This window comes from Prionailurus viverrinus, chromosome E3, assembly GCF_022837055.1.
Source record: "Prionailurus viverrinus isolate Anna chromosome E3, UM_Priviv_1.0, whole genome shotgun sequence".
NCBI lineage: Eukaryota > Metazoa > Chordata > Mammalia > Carnivora > Felidae > Prionailurus > Prionailurus viverrinus.
The window spans coordinates 24157560-24180654 of NC_062576.1; the positions used below are offsets into that span (position 1 = coordinate 24157560).

A 23095-nucleotide genomic window follows, 5' to 3' on the forward strand; every position below is an offset into this window, starting at 1 on the left:
ACTGTGGATGCGTGACCAGGAAGAGAACGCAGGGCGTGCTGGTGGCAGAAGAGAAGTGCCCAGGATGTCTAACTTGCTCCCTAAGGGATGTCATGAGAAATGACTCTGATTGCTATTTTTGAGACGGCATAACACCTGGGAGGTGGCAAACCACACTGCCGTTGCCCTTTCCTGAGCCCGAGGCCAAGAGCATCCTGCAAATTTCCAGAAGTAACTCCATCCCAGCCTCCAAAAGGATTGGGCCAGTGGGTTGACTTTGCCCTGCTGTGCTATAATCACATGGGTGATTGACTTGCACTATGTATTTCCTTTTTATTTCAACCCATCCCCAAAGCCCAGGGCAACTTAAAACCGGAAGAGCCACCACCTTCGTCAAAAAAGGACTGTTTTAAAAGCTTAACGGATAACTCCACAGCCATTCATTCAGCTGACTCCCAAAGAAATGGAAGGCATCTGGAAAATGTATTTAAAAATTGATTTAACGTTGAGCCATGTTAAATGTTTTAATTTCCAGGCAACGCAATGCCCACCAAAACATCAATTAGTCCCAGCAATCAGGCAGGAATATTGGCTTCTGTTGAGGGATTCATTTATTTCGGCTCTGCTAAATACCTAAGGAGAAATCCAATGTAGCCTATAGCTCCGAGGAAGAGACATTAAGCCAGAGAAGAAGCCAGATCAGGCCCTGGATAAAATGGTACCACTGCCAGCACCCGCCACTCCTTACGCACAAGTTACTGCCCTCTCTTCAGAGAGAGATGCCAGGAACTCGGGCGTCAGGTCCTCATGCCCTTGACAGAAAACACCCTTCCCACCCACAGCTTCTCTGTCTCCAAGCTGGAAAGCAAGAGAGGCTGAAACGGGGCAGAGAACGTCTTTCTGCTGAGGACACAAGCCAGCTGGAGAACTTTAAAAATCATTTTTAACAATTATTCTTCCTTTTGGTGCCTTTGAAATTTCAAGGCCCTGGGGTCTCCCCGCCCCAGCGGAGGCTGTGGATTGGGGTAGGGGGTCTCACAGTCTGAAGTGCCTCTGTTTCCACACACCCTGGGCCAGCTGCTTGAGAACTGAAGGGCGATGCACACACGCTGCTCACCACACGGTCTCCGCCATAAGAACCAGCAAAGGACAGCAGAGCCAAAGACCCCAGGCGCTGGGGGCTCCTAAAAGGAAACAGGGATGCACAGGAGGCCTCAGCAACCCGCAGGGGGAGGAGGGGTGGTCATGGGCAGATACATCATGCCCAGTTCCCTGAGTCTCCCTCTGGCCCATTCACGTGATTCCCCCCGGAACGCAGTTTGTTTGCTCTTTTCTCTTAACGTGGGAATCATGACCCGAATGCAGGGCCCGAGAAGTGAGAATTCAATGTCATTATGTGAATCAGCTGGTACCAGAGCTGCCTTAATCCTAAGAGTCACCTGGGGAGATGGTTAAAAATGCAAATCCCAGGTTCCTCTCCCCGGAGATTGTGATTGAGCAAGTCTGTCATGAGGCCCAGGAATCTGTATTTTAAGGATCCCTCCCAGGTGGTCCTGATAATGAAGCGAGTTTAAGAAACAAGAGAGTAAGGTCTTCCCCTCAGGAAGGGCCTATGGGATGAATGCAAGGAGTAGGGCATCTAAGGTCCCACAGGGACACCACTTTCTGACACTGTTGGTTCAAGGAAAAACTAGTCCTGCCTCTCTACAGGGGATTTTGCAATATCCATCAAAATTACAAATGTACATACCCTCTGACCTAGCAATACCACTTTGAAGACTTTATCCTGGAGATATACTTGAACAGATGCAAAGGATAAAAGGTTATTCCCTGCAGCCTTGTTTGTAAGTTGTTTTTTGGTTTTTTTTTTTTTGTTTTTTTAAAGAAAACACTGAACTATCCGTCTGTAGAGATCTGGTTAAATGCAGTTATGATGCAACTAGAAAACCAACCATTGTCGGGCTCCTATGTACAGATACATAACAAAGGTACAACTACCCTTTATAAAAGTGCAGAGATAATCTATGGACATGCACAGGCTGACTATCTCTGGACAGATACACAAGAAGCTGGTAACATCACTTGCCTCTGGGGAAGGGAAGGTGATGATGGGACAGGAGACAGACAGAGGGAGACATTTCACTGTATTCCTTGTCAGACCTTACTTACCTGTTTTGAACCCTGTGTACTAACTCTTGTGTGTATTATATAAAACACACAAAACACGATATTTAAAAGTAATTTTTAAATGTATGCATATTCTATTTCAATGAAAAGTTTTTAAAATAATAGTAGTATATCAAAGGTCATGGCTCCTGTTTGTGAGTGCCGTCTGTGGCCACTTGTGGTTGCAGAAATTGGGAATTCTCCCAGTTCTCCATCCCCCCGCCAAGGGAAGGCTGGGGCAGACGGAGGGAGCCATTCAGGTCAGGAAAAGGCGGAGTGGAGGTTTTGAGCACCAAGTTCTCCTCGCTCCCTGGATATTTGCTGACGCTGCTCCCTCTACCTGGGACACTGTCCATGGGGCTGAGTCTATCTTCTCCCCAGCTTGGGCTCCAGTTTAGACATTACCATCTTTGGGAGGTTGCCATGGGCACTCCCCGATCCCCCCAAGCCCACGTCAGCTGCTTCACCCATGTGTTCCCTCAGTGCCTGTGTTCCCCATCACAGCACCTGTCATACTGCCTCATGGTCGCCTGGCTACATAGGCCCTCCCTCAACCCCAGGCTCAACTGATAGCTCAGTGAGCATGGAGAACACATCTGGCTTGCTCTCTGCTATCTCCCCAGAGTCCAACACCATGCTTTGTCCAGAGATGGTGCTCACTAAAGATAGGAGGGGCCACAAAGAAGTGACAGACTGAGGGGGAAGGAAGAGAAAAGAAAGGCAAGGAAAGCCACACATCCCTGACCCCCTTATCCTAGCTGAGCCCTAGTCACCACCACCTCCCTCTGCCTCCTTCCCTCCCTGGTCTTCCTGGATGTGAAATCATCTTGTTCATTTACAAGACAGCCTCACCCGTCTTGCTCACCCCCATATGCCCAGCCCCTGCTGCAGGCTTGATGCATAGTAGGTGCCCAATATATACTGGTCAAATTTATTAATTAATAGTGCTCAGTGAGAAGGAGGTAGGATGCAAAGGAACCGGTGAAATGCATTTACACTCGAGAGATTCTGATTCAACGAGTTCTGGATGGGGTCCCAGAAACTGGCTGTTTTAAAAGTTCCCCCAGGGCACCTGGGGTGGCTCAGTAGGTTGAGTCCAACTCCTGCTTTTGGCTCCGGTCTGGGCTGGCAGTGTGGAGCCTGCTTGGGACTGGGATTCTCATTCTCATTCTCTCTCTCTCTCCCTCTCTCTCTAAATAAATAAACTTAAAATTTTTTTCTTTTAATTTTTTAAGTTCCCCCAGGTGACTCCAAAGTACAGGCAGAGTTGAGGGTCATTTACAGACGCTTGCTAGGGACTTTAGATTTTTCTCTGAATGCAGAGTCTCGGAAGACTGTGAGAGACCCCACTTTTAATCTTAGGAACGTCCCCACCCAAGAACAGGGAACAAGGCTAAGGAGGACCAGGGAGAGTGTCCCCCTCACCTAGAGTAGAAGCGGAGGAGACGGTCCGGGCGGGGCTGGCGCTCGGGGGCGTGTCCAGCCAGGAGCGAGTCTTGGCGCCATCTAGCGCCCGCTGGAGGCTCTGCAGCTGCAACACGCTGAGCTGCCTGCGCTGGGCTGGGGTCACCGCCGCTGCGTTCTCGGGACCCAAGGAGGCTATCTGCTCCGCGGACAGCTCCTGCAGCGGGATGGGGGGGGGGGGGGGGGGGGGGAGGGACAGAGCCCTCAGTGGGTCCCCTCCGCGGGTTTCCCAAACCTCGGTCACCCCCCCAGGGCCGCGCACAACTTTGCCACACCCGTGTACCCTTTCTGCTCCTCTTGAGGATCTTTCCCTAAAATCTCCTCGCTCTTTCACTGCTAGAATAAATTTATTTTTAAAATGGAAAATTTTGGGGCACCTGGGTGGCTCAGTCGGTTGAGCGTCCGACTTCGGCTCAGGTCATGATCTCACAGTCTGTGGGTTCGAGTCCCACGTCAGGCTCTGTGCTGACAGCTCAGAGCCTGGAGCCTGTTCCCAATCCTGTGTCTCCCTCTCTCTCTGCCCCTCCCCCAGTCTCACTTTGTCTCACTCTGTCTCTCAAAAATAAATAAATATTTTTTAAAAAATTAAAAATAAATAAATAAAATAAAATGGAAAATTTTAAGTGGAAATTTCCAAAAATGGAAGACCAGAGTGACTTGCCATCGGTAACCATTAACAAAAGGCCAAAAGAAATGAAACAACCTTCCTGAATTCTAGCTAGAGTTGTTGGCCAACAATTTCTGAACCAAGGTCTCTTAAAATGTAATAAAAAGGAGGCTTTAAGTGTTATAGAGGTGTTAAAGACGTTTTAGCTGCAAACTGAGACTTCCTCCTTGAAGTAATCAGCATTAACAGAGAGTTGAAAAGAGAGTCATGATTTTCTCACTGTGTGACTTAATGTTGTTTAATTCAGCGCAAGGTACCTCCTTCTCCAGGCTCCAGGTCCCCCACCTGAGAAACACTGATTTAGAGAAGAAAACACAAGCCTAAAGGCTAAAGATCTGAATCTGTGTCCCAGCCAGTATCATATGGCTAGTATCTATGTCTGCCATATACTTGCTGTGTGACCTTAGGCAAGTTTCACAGCCTCTCTGGGCTCTAGACTAGATGTGGAATGGCACAGAGAACTCATCTCCTGTGTGGATTCTGATGACTGCCTGCACACCATGCGGGTGGGTCCTGTGAGGGCTCAGTGGAGGAAAGTGACGTCTGCCATGGGCACTGGAAGCGGGAAATTCTGCCAAGGACACTAGGGTCTTTGAGGACCCTGACGAAGATGTTTTCTGAAGTCGCTTCTAGCTCAGAGGACTTGGTGGCTAGTTTCAGTGGGTCTGGAATGAGATGGGATGGCAGGATTCTGAATTTGTAGAGGGGCTTGTAAAGTTATGTTGCTTATTTTCTAAGGACCCCAAAGATTCTGGGAAAGGGGTTATGCCCCCTCACCCGCCCCTCTTCTTTCCTTCACCCTCTTCTTATTCCCTAAGGAGATGCTTCCCTGGAATCGTGTTGTTCCCCTGCTTGGAACCCTTCCCTGCCCCCCCCCCCCCCCGCTTTCAGGACACAGTTCCGGCTCCTGAATGGGGCAATGGGGACTTCACACTCTGGGCCAAGCCCACCTCCGCAGCTGCCTCCCCCAGGACTCTTCCCCGCAGGAGAATGAGCGCCCGTATTTGTAGCCCTCAGGAGAGGCAGCACCTTTGCCCTGCCCTTCCGTGTGCCACACCGTTCCTCCCTCCGACCTAGCTGACCTGCCGCACAAGGTCAGCATCACCTCCTCCCTCAGACACACAGACACACCCAACACAGGTACTCTTCTGGCTTACACCTTACATCTACCATTAATGGAGTCTGTACTATAAAAATTATCTATCTTTCCGATGGGGCTGGCTTGCAGCCCAGAGGCCAGGCTGAATCTCTAGGCCTACCGGACTCTGTTTTAAAAAAATAAATAAATTTAAAAGTGGTTGCCAACATTTAATTATCAGGAGGTTTCACATGAAAATGGAGACCTCTGGAATCTGTAAAATAAAATTTAAAAAAAGGGAGATCCAGTAATAGTGATCCCAGATTGTCACATTGCATTGAGGTGCCAGAGACGAGACGCAGCTTCCCCGTTTAGAGAGGGCTAAGTTTACACAGTTCACCTGGGACTCCACCCAGGCCACTGCACTCTTTCATGTTACCTTCTGAGGCCCAGCATGCACTGGGTTACACCCCAGGGGCATCTGTCCCGGAGCCCACCACAGGGGGGTGGTCAGTAGGGATTTCTGAAATAAATACCCAAACAAGGAAGCAACCACAAAGTGCATCCCAAACAAGACCAGGAGAAAGTGCTCAGAAGTGTGCAGCATCCTGAACCAAGCTGCCTATCCCATGCAGAGCCCCCCAGAGGGGAAGCTCTGTAGCCTCAAGGACTATGATTTATCTCCCAGAAACAGCTGGGGAACTGTCTGTGCTGGCATCTGTCCTGTCTTCTGAAGTCATTCGAGGTCTGCCGTCTGTCTTGAAATGAACCAGTGATGTGGCATCGCGGGAGTCTGTCCGGCCTCGTTTGTGTGTCTTACATGGTTGTGGTGGACAGAATGTATTTCCAAGTTACCCAGCAAGCAAGAGTACCAGGGCCACTCCTCATCAGAGCACACCGTCCCCACCAAACACTAGTCTTGTACGGAGACACGAAGCAAGGACCCCTCACTGACTACCCCACTCAGTTGACCCAATGCCACCCTGTCAATTTTTTTCCATTGCATCGTCACCTGTCCTTTGAGGTTTTCTTTTTTTTTTCCCTTAATAATTTATTGTCACGTTAGCTAACATACTCCTTTGATGTTTTCTTACCACTTTTCCTTAAACCAACTAAAATATTTTTACTTAAATTCATTTAAAAGGGAAATGTTATGTGGGAATGCAAGCTGGTGCAGCCACTCTGGAAAACAGTATGGAGTTTCCTCGAAAAACTAAAAATAGAACTACCCTACGACCCAGCAATTGCACTACTAGGTATTTATCCAAGGGATACAGGTGTGCTGTTTCCAAGGGACACATGCACTCCCATGTTTATAGCAGCACTATCAACAATAGCCAAAGTATGGAGAGAGCCCAAATGTCCATCTATGGATGAATGGATAAAGATGTGGTATATATATATATACAACGGAGTATTACTCGGCAATCAAAAAGAATGAAATCTTGCCATTTGCAACTATGTGGATGGAACTGGAGGGTATTATGCTAAGTGAAATTAGTCAGAGAAAGACAAAAATCCTATGGCTTCACTTATATGAGGACTTTAAGAGACAAAACAGATGAATATAAGGGAAGGGAAACAAAAATACTATAAAAACAGGGAGGGGGCAAAACATAAGAGACTCGTAAATATGGAGAATAAACTGAGGGTTACAGGAGGGGTTGTGGGAAGGGGGATGGGCTAAGTAGGTAAGGGGCACTAAGGAATCTACTCCTGAAATCATTGTTGCACTCTATGCTAACTAATTTGGAGGTAAATTTTAAAAAAGAAAAAAGAAAATTAAAAAAAAAAAGAAAAAAAGGGAAATGTTATGGGGTACCTTGGGAGCTCAGCTGGTTAAGCATCCGATATTTGATTGTGGTTCAGGTCATGATCTCACAGTTTGTAAGTTCAAGCCCCGTATCAGGCTCTGTGCTGACAATGCAGAGCCTGCTTGGGATTCTCTGTCTCCCTCTCTCTCTGCCCCTCCCCAGCTTGCGACCTCTCTCTCAAAAATAAGTAAATAACCATTTTTAAAACTAAATAAATAATTTAAAAAATAAAAATAATAAGGAAATGTTATATAGGTCTACAATCCCTCACTGGCAATTCTGAAATCCAGAAACGTCTCAAAGCTGAAAGTGTTTTCCAAAGTTTAAGACAAACTTCTTTGCCTGCAAAACCTGAATTGATTGAAGGCCATTTAGAGTCTCTATTTATTCCAATTAATGTGACGTCATTGATTACTTCACAGAAATATTAATGCGTAAGGTGCTTCCCCAGACACTGCTGGGGGTGTTAAGTTGCATACTGTAGATTCACAGAGTGATCTTTTTATAATCTGGAAAATTCTGAACTCTGAAATATATCTGTCCCCAAGGGTTCTGGATAAAGAAATATGAACCTGTCCTACCATCATAAATAGAAAATCAATACCACCTGCTATGAAGGGAAGACAACCATAAAAATAACTACAATTAAAACATAAATTAAAGTTTTAAGAAAAAAAAATTTTAACCCAGAATTATCATGTGACCCATTCATTGTTGGCATACAGCTCCCCCCTGGCCCTTTCCGAGAAGGCTGGTTGCAAGCCTCTAGAATCCGAGGCCTGCCATCTGTTCCCCTATGTGATTTGAAATGGGGTCAAGCTCCTATTCTCCTTGAAGAACTGGGTACCTACTTTGAATATCTCAGCAGGAAGGCATTTGATTGCTGATGGCTGGAAATACGGCATCAAATCCTTGTCCAGCATTTGGAGCTCTTCCTTAGTTAATCCAGCTGAGGAGGAAAAGGAATCACGAGGGTTTAGATCCAGCCATCAGAACTCTACTTGTTTTATTAATGGTGCTGCCTAATGTACAGATCTGTCTGTTCTAGGCAAGCCGCATTCCTTACCAAAGGCCCTGAAAATCACACTGGAGAATCAAGTTCCTTAATCAACTCAAAAAAAAAAAAAAAAAAAAAAAAAAAGTGGGTCATAGCAGCCCTGATTGGTCTCCTACAAGGAAATGTATGCCCAGAAGGAACTTTACGCAATTTCAGATTGTGTATGAAACTAGTTAGGAGCCAATTAAATCACATCCTAAACCGCTTTAGTGAGCACAGGAATCACCAAGGGGAGATTTGTAGACCCCACCCTCTGCACCTTCAAGTCATGAATCTAGGTTCCACTGTAACCTTAGAGATGTTCACTACACACAGCCAAGGATTCTATTTATTATTATTATTATTATTATTATTATTATTATTATCATTATTTGCTTTAGTCCCCAGGACAAAGGTTGGAAAGGGAGAGAAGGCATGCTCAAGGTACCTCTTACCTGCAATGGTCCCGAGCTCCTGCAAGACAGGGCCGGACCACTTGGCGGGATCCCCAAATACAACTTCTGCCTTCCTCTTAAACTCGGCCAAGACATGGGTGCTGCAGAGCAGAGTTCCGATTCTGGCCACCACCACCCTAATTAAGAGGGAAGAATATAGTGTGAGCCTGGGAGACTCTTCAGACACAACTGGTGTGCAGAAAGTAGGCAGGCTCGGGGCCTGAGCGGCTCAGCTAATAAGCATCTGACTTTTGGTTTCGGCTCAGGTCATGATCTAATGGTTCGTGGGATCAAGCCCTGCGTCAGGCTGTGCTGGCAGCATGGGGCCTGCTTGGGATTCTCTCTCTGCCCTTCCCATGCTTGCTCTCTCTCAAATAAATAACAAACATTAAGAAAAAAAAAAAAAGAAGGTAGGTAGGCTCAGCATCCAGAAAGGATCCAGCTGACTCCACTCCTTATCTTAGCCCAGAAAGGCGGCAAAGCATCAGGAAGTGGAGAACATGTTGCTGGACGCATGAGCTGCCATTGTGCACACAACTGGTTTGGTTACCTGAATTCTGAGATCATTTGCCATTGTGCACACAACTGGTTTGGTTACCTGAATTCTGAGATTTTTATAAGTGAGACTTCAGTGATGTTCATAGCACACAAGGTTGTACCAAGTCCTACTAAGTGGAAACTCTTCAGATCCTGGATACGATAGCCTGCATCCTCCAGGAATCCTTGCAGAATGGATTTAGCCTATAAAAAATAAGGAAGAATAAAGATGAACCATCCAGAGACTAGGAGGGAATAACAGAGCTAGATCAGTAGCCTCTGGACCAACCCCCCACCCGTACTCCTCTGGACACACTCCCATTCCGAAGCATCCTAGCCACCGCCTCCATGTTCGTGTCCCTAAGGTGCTGCTTCCATTGAGTGTGTCCCCTGATCCAGGGAGGTGTCTTCTGGCAGTGAAACTCTTGTATCCTTCACCGGCATGAAAGGAACTGTGTCCTGTGCCTGTGTCTGTGTCTGCTGGCGGATTTTCCTCAGTCACTCATGACCTTCAGATAGTTTGCTCCCATAAGTTCTCCTGCGTCAGAATCCAAACTTTTCCAGCATCTGTTTCCAGCACTGTCTCACAAACCTTGTAATATTCTGCTCCTTTGCCTTTGCTCAAATCATTCCCTCCATCTGAAATGTACTTCCTGCATCCCCAACTGTTATAATCCAACCAGCTTTTTATTTGGGCGGGACGGTGGGGGCGTGGAGGGGCAGTGGCTCAAGTCAAATGTCACTTTCTTCATGAAGTCTTCCCTGACTATCTTGGCCACAGTGAATTTTTCTTTCTCTAAAGTCCTATAGAAATAGGTTTGTCCTTCTCTCTTCAATTCCAGAGAGTAGTATATCAAATGCTTTGGTGTAGAAAATCACAGAGGAATCTCTTCAGTGAGCTTTGATTCAAGGGGGTTGGTGTGGATGTGCAGGGTTCCCTGAAATTCTTCCACAGTAGCCATTCATTGTGCACGACTTTCCCTGGAGAGCCACCCCTCCCACACTCTTACTTCATGTGGTTCAGCTGGAGTAACTGCCTGCTGAGTTCCAGAAGTGATGCTATGGCCCAGTCCCGACTAGTCAAGTTTTCCCTCAGCTTGGCTGCCATGATTTGTTCTAGACTGGGCATGTGATCCAGTCAAAACCAACCAGGACGTTAGCTGGAATAATTAGGGATGTCCTAATTGAAATAGAGGAATAAGACAGTCTTTCTCTGGACTGACCTTGGAAGGATAAACACCTGAACCTGCTAGAACTCACTGCATGGAAAGAACCTGCCTCTGACTGAAGCCAACGCAAAGGAAAGTAGGGTCAAAAGATGGTGAGAGACAGATTCTTTACAATAGTGTTGAAGACTCAGAATCCAGCCATACCTGAACTCTTTACTTGAACTTTTCAGTTAAGGGAGCCAATAAATTCCTTTGCTTGGTCAAGCCACTTTGGGTTGTTTTTTCTGCCACTTGTAACTAAATGAACCCTGATTCATTTGATCTGATTTGATTGTCAGACCTGAGGAAGGATTCAAGTCAAGCCTTTGGAGATTCTCTGTATAATAAAGTCTGGATCCCTCAGTGCTCATAGGGGCAGGTGCAAAAGATTACAAGAGGACAAGAGCTCCCAAGGCAAAGAAAGGGAGGAGACATCCAAGGACAAACATCTGAATGGGAGTGAGGGTCACACGGATATAGTGAGTCTTCCCATCTCCTTTACTTTTACTTCTTTTTAAAGTAGACCTCACACCCAGCCTGGAGCCCAATGTAGAGCTTGAACTCACGACCCTGAGATCAAGACCTGAGTTGAGATCATGAGTTGGACACTTAACCAACTGAGCCACCCAGACACCCCCGCCATCCCTTTTTAATTCATCCCTATCACACAATAAGAATAGTTAGTTCATCCTTATCACACAATAAGAATCATTACAGTTTAAGAGAAAGTGACAAAGACTGTGAAATGTTGCATTGGGTTTCTACTTTTCATGTCTGCTGCCTCCCCATTCCTCAGGTCTGTTTATTTACTTTATTTATTTTGAGAGAGACAGAGAAAGCGCGAGCTGAGAAGGGGCAGAGAGAGAGGGAGAGAGAGAATCCCAAGCAGGCTCTGTGTTCAGCACAGGGCTGAAACCCACAAACCCCAAGATCATGACGTGAGCTGAAATCAAGAGTTGGACGCTTAACCCATTGAGCCACCCAGGCACCCCTCCTCAGGTCTGCTTACACACTACCTCTTCCCCTGATTCACCTATCTTAAATAGCCTCCTTCCTTGACTATTTCTATGAGCACCTTGCCCATTTTCTGTTATCAATTATCGTCATTTTATTTTTTTAATGTTTACTTTATTTTTGAGAGAGAGAGTGAGAGTACACAAGCAGGGAAGGGGCAGAAAGAAAGGGAGACACAGAATCTGAAGATGGCTCCAGGCTCTGAGCTATCAGTGCTGAGCCCGACACGGGGCTCAAACCCACGAACCAGGAGATTAGAACCAAAGTCAGACGTTTAACTAACTGAGCCACCCAGGTGCCCCATCAATTATCACAATTTCGAAACACTTGTCACTGTGCTCACTTTTTTGTCTGTGCCACCGTAGAATCCCAAGACGCACAGAATATCCAGCTAGCTATTGAATCCCTACTGCTTGGTACAACGCCTGGCACACAGTTTGGTTCAGTAAGTACTTTTTAAATGAATGAATGAATATCTGAGTGAGTGATCTACAGAAGTTGTAGGCAATAGGTACCCCCTTTGAAATGGCATTGGATCGGGGCGCCTGGTGGCTCAGTCGGTTAAGCATCCAACTTCAGCTCCGGTCATGATCTCACGGTCTGTGAGTTTGACCCCCACGTCGGGCTCTATGCTGACAGCTCAGAGGCTGGAGCCGGCTTTGGATTCTGCGTCTCCTTCTCTCTCTGCCCCCTCCCCTGCTTGCACTCTGTCTCTCTCTCTCTCTCAAATACAAATTTTAAAAAAAAGCATTTAAAAATGTCAAAAAAAAAAAAAACAAAAGAAATGGCATTGGATTGCTGCCTTCACATGGACTGGCTTCAGGAAGATTTCCCATGTTCCTGCAAATCAGACTGATCAGGTTCTTCGTGAAACTTCCCTTAGTGATTACAAAGCTCACAGTCTGACTCCAGAGCCTGTACTCGTAGCCTGTGAAGATGTCTGGGTATGACGAGAACATAGAGATTCTAGGTAGCTTTTGAACATTTCCTATCAAGGCTTCCCAAATCAGGTTTCACTAGATGACTCGTAACGATGTGTGCTCCTCAACTATCAGGCGTGCCCATTTTAAAATGAAAGTGCAAAAATACAATTCAAATAAAATTACTTTGAGGATGCGGTATTAAATTGTCCTCACCACTGGAACCCGGAAAACGCAAGCTCAGCTTGCGAGGTGATAAGCCAAAATATATTTACTTGAATGACTGGACCAGTGTATCTGTAATGATTCCCAGACAATTAATACTAACACTTTGAGGCAATATTAACCCTCTGAAAAATGAATAGCTCTAAGATTTCAATCTCCCTGTTCATCCCTCTGGCTTCTCTAATAGTTTCCTCCCCCCCTTATATTGGTTTTTAAACTGAACTCCGTTAAGGTAGTTCTGCCAGGTCTGTCTATTAATCTAGAAGCATGCATTTAAGGGTTTGATTGGGAGCGAAAGTTGAGGGCCTGACTGCAAATGATCTATGCAAATGTTAGGTTTTCATATCCTCTTCAAACATATTGATAAATCTCACTGGCATCCATGGGAATTAAAACTGGTGCAAAGGGAAAGAGATACTCTAGTTTCTAAGTTGGATATATATTTGTTTTCTCCAGGACTGTAAATGGAAGGATTTTAATATCTGAAGGCTGAGGTGGCACTTCCCAAACCAGTCAAAACCAGTCATTATGGAATGTCAGGATAGAAGGAACCTCCAATTGCTTGGTTTAGACCATCTTGGAAATGAGGCAACTTATTTTTTTCTTTTCTTTTTTTGAGGCAACTTTTAAACTTCCAGAGAGAGGAAGTGTGGTGATGATGATGATGATGATGGCCATGACAATGAAAACAATTACTTTCTGGGCCGCCTGGGTGTCGGTTAAGTGTCTGACTCTTGATTTTGACTCAAGTCATGATCTCACAGTTCCGGGGTTCGAGCCCCATGACAGTGCAGAGCCTGTTTGGCATTCTCTCTCTCCCCCTCTCTCTGCCCCTCCCTTGTTCACGTTCACTCTCTCTCAAAATAAATACATAAACATTAAAAAAAAAAGTATAGGGGCACCTGGGTGGCTCAGTCGGTTAAGCCTCCGACTTCAGCTCAGGTCACGATCTCACGGTACGTGAGTTCGAGCCCCGCATCGGGCTCTGGGCTGATGGCTCAGAGCCTGGAGCCTGCTTCCGATTCTGTGCCTCCCTCTCTCTCTGCCCCTCCCCCGTTCATGCTCTGTCTCTCTCTGTCTCAAAAATAAATAAACGTTAAAAAAAATTTTAAAAAAAAAAGTACTTTTTACTGAACACTATGTGCCAGGCATTGTTCAAAATGTTTCCCATGTATTGACTGGTGTAACCCTCACAGCCATGGCTGTGGAATGGCTGCCTGGAATCCTGGATTCCTGCCTGGAATCCTGGAATCCTGATTCCAAAAAGCTCACACAACTGGGGGACATGCAGTGGTTTTGCCTGCCCAGCACCCGTGTGTCCCCCCCCCCCCCCCCCCCGTGTTTGAGAACACCATGCTTTTCTTTTGGTGAACCCCCCTGTATTTGTTTCCTCTTGCTGCTGTAACAAATTGCCACAGAGTCAGTGGTTTCACACAACACAAATGTATTCTCTTACGTTTCTGGAGGCCCTAAGTCCTAAAATGGGTCGGCAGGGTGTGTTCCTCCTGGAAACTCAAGAGAATGTTGTTTCCTTGCCTCTTCTAGCTTCCACAGGGTGCCTGTAGCTGCACCCTCCCTCTTCAGAACCAGCAGCCTGGGGCCTTCGAATCTTTCTCTGTGTCCTTGTGTATCTCTGGCCTCCTGCCTCCTTCTCATAAGGACCCTTGTGATTACATCGGGCTCATCAGGAGAATCTTCCCACCTCAAAATCCTCAAATTAATCATCTCTGAAAAATCTCTTTTGCCATATAAGGGAACATCTTCCAAGGTTCCAGGGATTGGGGCATAGATGTCTTTGGGGCCTTTAGGCAGCCCCCACATTCCCATTCTCCACTGTCAGTTCACAGGGTCATGTTGAGATGGACTCCGCTCCCTGACACATGCCTGGCCACCCAACTTGCTCTACTCCTGACTACAGTGATGGTTTGCAGTGGGCAATTACAGCCAATGCTGCAATTTTTTCAAAAATTAGTGCGAAAAGGGGCGCCTGGGCGGCTCAGTCGGTTAGGTGTCCAACTTTGGCTCAGGTCATGATGTCTCAGTCCATGGGTTTGAGCCCCATGTCGGGCTCTGTGCTGACAACTCAGAGCTGGAACCTGCTTCAGATTCTGTGTCTCCCTCTCTCTCTGCCCCTCCCCCACTCGTGCTCTGTCTCTCTCTCTCTCTGTCTCAAAAATAAACATTAAAAAAATGTAAAAAAAAATTAATGCAAAAAAGGCACTCTTTTTTTTTTCAACGTTTATTTATTTTTTTGGGGACAGAGAGAGACAGAGCATGAACAGGGGAGGGGCAGAGAGAGAGGGAGACACAGAATCGGAAACAGGCTCCAGGCTCTGAGCCATCAGCCCAGAGCCCGACGCGGGGCTCGAAATCATGGACCGCGAGATCGTGTCCTGAGCTGAAGTCGGACGCCCAACCGACTGCGCCACCCAGGTGCCCCAAAAGGCACTCTTTTTATGGGGTTACTAAGTAGATAATATATAAACCTGGTGTTGAAAATGACCACTGAGGGAGGGCTGCCTGAGAATGAAGATACCACGAAGCAGCTAAAGACTCCCCTTTCTAGCAATCCAGTGGGTTAACTTCCCTCCCAGTTGAAGTAATTAAATTCTGGGGAGTTCTTCTTTAAACCATGAAGGATTAAGTGACACAGGAATCACCCTCCCACCATAAACAATGAGAACACTGAACAAAATACAGAAACAATTGTATTCAGACACTGAACAATGGAGAACATAGGACTATAATCCTGAAAGAGGGAAAATGAATAAGAAGAGTCCGAAAATCACCCTTGCTTATGGCCCAGAAGCAGCTTGCAGTCCAGGGAGCAGGGAAGGGACCCCAAAACCCCAGTGGTCCATCTGAGTTGGAAATACAGAGATCCAAGGTCAGGGAGGCCAGGGCACCAGTAATTTGTGGGGGAAAGTACTGGAAAATAAGAAAGTTCAGAGAGAGAGACAGAACACCAGAAGAGAAACTTCACAGAAGAGAGAGAGAGGTCTTCTCCGATCTGGCTCAGTACTGACCTATCTACACAGGCCAGAAGTGAAATCCACATAAATACCAGGAAGAGGCATCAGAAAGCAGCAGGCTGAACAATTCTCAGAGCTTGTATGGAGTTAGAAAGAGAACACACATTCCCACCAGCCAAAGCAGAAAGGTCTTGAAATACATACAGCATTAGATAGAGACCCCAGAATCATGTCTGAGTAATGGGGACAAATTAACTATAGAATTAAGGTCACTCTGGACTCACCCTAATTACACTCAAAAGGAAGCCTCAGAAGGACCAAACTGATTTGAAAGTAATTTAAATGTATGTCAGAACAAAGCCAAATACTCTTCAAAGGAGTATAACTAAATCAAGTACTCAAAAAGATAAAATTCACAATGCCCATCAGCCAGTCAAAATTACTAGCCATGACCCATACATGACCCATAACTAGGAGAAAAATTAGCCCATAGAAACAAACTCAGAAATGACTGATGATGGAAATTTAGCAGCAAAGATTTAAAAATTTGTTTTATTAAAAAAAAATTTTTTTTTAACGTTTATTTATTTTTGACAGAGACAGAGTGTGAGCAGGGGAGGGGCAGAGAGAGAGGGAGACACCGAATCCGAAGCAGGCTCCAGTCTCTGAGCTGTCAGCACAGAGCACAACATGGGGCTCGAACTCACAGACCGTGAGATCATGACCCGAGACAAAGTCAGATGCCCAACTGACTGAGCCATACTGGCGCCCCTAAATTTTTTTTAATGTTTATTTATTTTTCAGAGAGAGAACAAGGGAGACTCAGAGAAAGAGGGAGACACAGAATCCGAAGCAGGCTTTAGGCTCTGAGCTGTCAGCACAGAGCCCAACATGGGGCTCAAACCCATAAACCGTGAGATCGTACCTGAGCTGAAGTCAGACGCTTAACTGACCCAGCCACCTAGGCACCCATGGCAGCAAAGATTTTAAAACAGTTATTATAAATACTGTATGTTCAAGATATAAAGGAAAATATACAGAAAATTAAGACCAAAATGGGATATTTAAAAGATCCAGCAACATCTACCTACCTGTCCTGGGGTCCATTCTGTCTGCTGGCTGAGGGAAGCCACAGTGTCAATGGAGCTGAGATCCAGCTGCTCCAGCTCACTCTCATTAAGAGCCAGAGCAATGCGCCCCAGGGAGACAATATGGTACTCTTTCCAGTAAGAAGGCATGTCCCAAAACTTCAAGCCAAAAAAAAAAAAAAAAAAAAAAAAAAAATCCAGATTAGACTGACCATTGCCAATAGTATTTTAAACAGACACAGGGTAAATCTCTTTAATATATAAAATTCTCTTAAAAATCAACAAGAAAAATATGACTACACTTGTTTTTACTTAAATATATATATGCAAAAGACATGAACAGAACAACTTTGTATCACAGGAATGGACTGGTCTGATTTCTTGGCCCTCGTCTTGAATTGGCCACATCTAGGGTCCCTGGCCAGTGGACTAAGGCTTTGTCTAAGATGACAAAGACAGCTCAGGGGAAGTGGGGGAGGGTGCTCTTATCTTCCCTGTTGTAGTTTGAGGGTTTGATGTTTTCTGGGTAAAGAGGCCATTTATCTTGTAAACACAAACATTTTTGCTTTCCCTAGTTTTCTGTTAATGGTGAAAGAACAGAAGCAAAGTTTTACTGATTTTCGAAAAAAAAAAAGACATGAATAAGAAATTCACAAAAGAAGAAACATGGAAAAAAGTTCAGTCTTAGTCATAACTTTTTAAATTGTACATTAACAACAATCAGAGGATACCATGTTAGCTGATCATATTGACAAGGAATAAACAGAATGATCATTTATGGTGTTGAAGAGATATGGGATAAAGGATACCCTCATTTGTGGATGTTGAGAATATAATTGGTACGTACTTTTTGGAGAGGAATTTGGTCATATGTATCAATAGCTTTTCAAATATTTACACTCTTTGACCCCAAAATTCCACCTTAGGAATTTATCCTAAGTAAATAATGAGACAAGTATCCAAAGAAATATGTACAAATATGTACTTTGAGGCATTAAAAAAATATAAGCAACCTAAAAGTCTACCAATTTGCTAAATAAATAAGGACAGGAAAAAAAAGGACCAGCCATAAAACAAAATATTATATAGCTATTTAAAATGCTGATATAAATTTATATTTCTGATAAAGAAAAATATGCATTTATACTGTTAGGTGTGGACAGCAAGTTATTGAATAATGAGTGAGCACGATACTATTTTTTGAAACATATATGTGTAAGTATACATGAAATACACGCATGAAATATATAAATATATTTTATACACATATACAGAAGTCTGGGGAGCTTCAGGTGAATATACCAAAATGTTAACAGTGCTTATCTCTAGGTAGAAGATTATGACCGATTTTCTTTTTTATTATTTTCCCACCTTTCTACAATAAACTTGGGTCATCTATATAAAAAAAGAGTTATAAATATAATTTTAAGAAATTTAATGCCTTAACCCCACAAGGGTAACTAGACATTCCACAACTATCCTAATGGCTGAAATGAGCCACTCAAAGGGACCCTTTTATAAAGATGAAAAATGACTTCTAGTCTTCTTTTCACTTTTTTCTGCTATGTTTTCCGACAAAATCGCAACAGCCTCTGAGAAAACCTGCTGTAAGCAGCAACTGAGGTCCTCCATGTGGAGAAAGAAAAGGCACAGTTCCTGGAAACCGTCTCAGTCAGAGGCACCAGAACATCCACAGAACTTTTTACTGAACATCCATTAGATGCCAAGACACATGTCTGTTCTCTGCCACAGCCCTAAGAGAGAGGAACTAGAAATTTGTCAGATGCAAAGAGCATACCTACGGCACTGGGTTCATCCAGGGAAACTGCAACACGGTAACACCAAGTGAAAACCCCCTGGGCTGGGCTCTGCCCACAGAAATGCTGGGACCGTCCTTCTGGGGTTTTCTCTCTGTTGAAAGCTCCCACCCTGACGTGGGCTTTACCTGTACTGCCTTCTCCTTCAGGGTCATCAGCTGAGGTTGGTCAAAACCCCTGACAGCCCCCAGAAGTTCCACGTTCCTGATGAACGTGTGCTCCTCCATGCAGAGCAGGTCCTCGGGGGCCCAGCAGGCATTGGCTTCAGCCAGCGTGAAGATGTCACCAGAGGAAGGAGCCACGACTCCATGGCAACCTGAAGAATGGGGAGGAACAGAAGAAAGAGGGCTTCAGGCACGTTAGTCTGTTTCTTTATTGAAACGAGTAACCTTCTCCAGTTGGATTTATGCACGAGAGGCAGCTTAGCGTCGACGCTGAGAGCAGGGACACATGGAGCAGCCTAAATCCCACTTCTGGAACTTCTTGCTAATTACCTGGTAATGAAATTGCGGAAATGCCAACTTTTTGCACACCACATGCACACCGCAGGAGCTCTGCAACGTTTCATTGGGGCTCCAAATTGCCTGGAGGACAGTAGGAGCCGGTGGTGAACAGTTCTGGCTTCAGATTCAAATCCAAAACTATATAACCCCTGTCTGCCTCAGTTCCCTCGTCGATAAAATAAGGATAAAATTACCTCATGGAACTTCTGTGAAGGCTAAATGTATTATTACATCTGAGGCACTTAGAACAATGCCAGGTATACAGTAAGTGCTCAATACGTGTTAGCTATCTTTATTAGCTATGTACCCGCAGCCCCCCTGCATACATTTGAGTTTGCAACCCAGAGTTAAAGCTCCCAGAATTACGAGGAAGGAGCATTCAGTTCTTGGTGTGGGAAGGGAGGATGAAAGATGTGCCGTCCGTGAAAATCATCGTGGAGGCTATGGCCTTCCCACTGCCTCAGGGAGAGGAGAAATGGACCTGTTGCATTTTCTTCGCAACAGGAGAAACCCGTCCATTTCAGTCTTGGAATAAGTTGAACCTCACCTGGTCAAATGAGCTCACATCATCAACACGCAAACAAAATGTTTCTCCCAGATATGCCCAACCTGGGAGAAAACCAAACGCTCCTTGTCCTTTTTTTTTTTTTTTTTTTTAAGGATACCATCTCTCTCTCTCTCTCTCTCTCTCTCTCTTTTTTTTTTTTTAAGTTTATTCATTTACTTTGAGAAACACAGTGAGGTGGAGAGGGACGGAGCAAGAGAGAGAGAATCTGAAGCAGGCTCCACACTACCAGCAGCAAGTCCAATGAGGGGCTCAAAGCCATGAACTGTGAGACCATGACCCGAGCTGAAATCCAGAGTGGGACACCCAACTGACTGAGCCACCCAGAGCCACCAGGGCTCCTTATCTTGACAGCAATCCTGGCTTTCCTGTCTTAGCAGCTGTCTATCCCTGAGGCTCGCAGACTCACCAGCACCACCTGGGCCAGGGCATTCCCAAGCTCTGTGGCCATTCCCTTACCAATGGCAACTCACTGGACCCTGGTCAAGAGGGGAAATCAGACCAGATCAAGGGCACCACGTGTGGTCCTCAAGCATCTTTATCACAAAAGACACCTCCTTCCTAGACTCCCCCACTCCACCCCACTTTCCCAGGAAAACAGGATCCAGTGATACAGAATTAGAGAGGAACAGAATGGTTAAATAGTGCAGCAGGGACTTGGTATTATCACTGCTGTGTTCCAGGTCCGGCACATAGTAGGTGTTTGGCAAGTATTTGTTGAATGAATCAACACATACATATAAATTAACTAAAACGAAACCAAGTTGTAAGTCTGCTAATCCATTAATTACTATAAGCGAGGCAGTAACTAATACCCAGAACCACTAAAGAAAATCCCAATGGTGTGCTGGTAACAGAGGCTTCTCCTCAGCAAGTGACATGTCTTACCTTCGCACACCCACATGCACAGAGTAGGAGCATTGCCATCTGACAAGGGCACTGCTAGGTCGTGAGGGCAGGAGGAGCTAATGGAGATCACCACCGGCTCTGGGTATGAATCCAAGAGCTGCCATTACTCACTCAGTGACTTTGGCCAAGTCTCTTAATCATGGGAGCAAGCACAGCACCCACATCATAGTACAGAGGTGAGGTGAGACAGGGCACGGAGAGAGGACCACCCGAGGTAAACCTACATCAGACTGTGACACTTCTTTGCTCGATTCCCCCATGACACCCCAACCCAAGGACAAAGTCCTTAGGACTTCCTTTATACGGCCCCACGTGGCCTTGCCTCTTGTGTGCTCCAGCCACACTGGCCTCTCATTTTCCATCCCTTCTCGTTCCTGTTACACTTCTATTTGCCCGTAAGAGTCCAACACTACATGTCCACACAGTCCACGCCCACACTCCCGGAGTCTACTGAAATGTCACCTTCTCAGTGAAACCCGCATCCACCGTTCTTTTTTCAAATTATTATTTTTTTAAATTTCTTTTTAACGTTTATTTATTTTTCAGACGGAGAGAGACAGAGCATGAACAGGGGAGGGGCAGAGAGAGAGGGAGACACAGAATCTGAAATCTTTTTTCAAATTATAATCCCCCATCCCACACCCCCTGACCCCCTTCCTTCCCTTGCTTTATCTTCCTTCTTGGCACTCATCATCACACCATCTACTACGTCTTTTACTTACTGTGTGTGTGATTTATACTGTCTGGCACCTGCCCTCCCCCCCAGGTCCCTTGAAAGTAAGCTCTGCCAAGACAGGGATTTTTGTCTGTTTTGTTCACAGAGCCGGCGCTCAGTAATTATTTGTTGCAGGAAAGCAAGCGAGCATTGGCTGCCAATGATTATTATTACAATTATGATTGGGTCCGATTAACCTTGCCTCCTCCTGCCTGGCACAAGTCTGTGCTTCGTGGGTGCACAAAAGTCATAAAAGTATCTCACACTTACTGAGCACTTCCTACATGCCAGGCAATGTTGTGAACACATTTACAGGTTCAAATCCATTAACTCTCATAATTACCTAATGAGGTAGAGACTTTCATTGTCCCCATCGTACAGCGTTGAACACTGAGGCACAGAGAGGTTAAAGGGCTTACCCAAAGGCACACAGCCAGTAAGCAGCAGATCCAAGGTTCACACCGGCCAGCCTGGCCCCAGCACTGCAATGCCCAGTCACTCAGCCATTTAGACCCTTTAAGTCAATCTTTTTGAAATGTGTGTTGCACGCGTTCACCATTTAACCCACTGGCCTGGGGAAGGAGTGGAAGACGTGATTCCAAATCACTTTTCCAAAGGTGTAGTTCTTTGGTCTATGGCTTTTTGCCATGCCACTGCCTTGCAAACGTTTCAACCAGCCCCCTGGACGAGGAGGTCTCTTCATGCCAGGGACTCAGCCCAAACATTGCCGCCATAGCTCCAGCTCAGACACCCCAGAAACACTCACCAGGGCTGGGGTCAGAGCTGAGGCTCTTCTCACTGCTGTTTCGGACAGATTCAAAGACAGCCCAGAGGAATTCTTTGGGGAGCAAAGTCCCGGCCATCTTGGAAGCTGTTTGTTGAAGGATATCAGGAAACTGTGTGGGGGGAAGAAGAGGAAGGAGGAGGAATGAATAATAATTAAAGCACATTAAACACAGACTTAAACTGTGATACTACTTACTCCCTCAGGGGTTGTTTTTCTTTTATAGCAGCTTCTTATATAAATTTATCTCCTAGCTCAACTAATTTGTTCTCTATGAAGAATCATATAAAAGAATACTTAACCTCAATAGCATCCAATAAATGTTCAATAACACGAGTATATATTGTTTTTTACCTATCAGACTGCCAAAAATAAAATAAAGTGATATTACCTTAAAAAAAAAAGGTAAAGTGCTATTACTTAATGCTGAATAAATGCAGTAAATACACACATTTATTTTTCTATGGGACTGTTAAATGGTGCGTCATTACTGGAGCAACCTGATAATTTCTGTTAAAAATGTAGGTGAGCCTACCCCATTTTGATCTGGTACTGTTTTTAAATTTTTACTAAACTTTCTATTTATCATCAAAAAAGAGGAAAAGAGGGTTATGTCTGATTCTGGGTGGAAACCAGCAATGAAGTGGCTTCCAGAGGTACCCTGGAGAAGGTACCATTTCTAATCTACAACCAATGCAATTTGTCAAGACTCAGGATCTCATTGGTAGACGTGTTCATGAGCCCAGAGCATTCGTCAAACTCGCTCACACAGCTGTGCATCACTGTGTCCCACTCGGTCCAAAGAGAATGCACCTCAGGTTTCGAGAGTTCCTCTTTCTGTTCTAACCTTCAGAATTTGAGTCACATTCTAAGCCAGTAGTTCCATCTTGGCTGTAGGTGACAATCACCTGGGAAATCTACATATACTCAGGCCCCACTCCAGAGATTCTAAGACAACTGGCCTGGGGTGGAGGCCATGTATGTGTCCTTTCAGAATCTCTCCAGTGATTCTCATGGGCAGCTAAGGTCACATGCAACTCACAAGAGACATGGTTAACTGTTAAACAGAAAAATGCACAGTAGAGTGAATGGTATTTTCCATTTTGCATTTTTTAAAGGAAGAACACATATAAGCAGGAGGAGGGTTTTTATGGAAGGATGCAGAAGAATCTAGGAAAA

General features: G+C 45.2%; 1 protein-coding gene across 6 annotated transcripts in view; it reads right to left on the reverse strand.

Moving 5' to 3' along the window:
- OTOA (otoancorin) overlaps positions 1-23095 on the reverse strand; it is a 75551-nt gene that overhangs the window by 9129 nt on the left and 43327 nt on the right. For 4 of the 6 annotated variants that reach the window (XM_047837437.1, XM_047837440.1, XM_047837438.1 and 1 more), the window contains 7 exons: positions 21899-22028; positions 18569-18756; positions 16627-16782; positions 9258-9400; positions 8660-8796; positions 8020-8117; positions 3571-3766 (listed from right to left, as the gene is read on the reverse strand). In XM_047837437.1, the coding sequence (XP_047693393.1) occupies positions 3571-3766; positions 8020-8117; positions 8660-8796; positions 9258-9400; positions 16627-16782; positions 18569-18756; positions 21899-22028 (1048 nt within the window). Of the gene's footprint in view, positions 1-966; positions 1164-3570; positions 3767-4758; positions 4942-8019; positions 8118-8659; positions 8797-9257; positions 9401-16626; positions 16783-18568; positions 18757-21898; positions 22029-23095 lie in introns of those variants that run through there. The other 2 variants (XM_047837436.1, XM_047837439.1) reach the window with 2 other exon arrangements.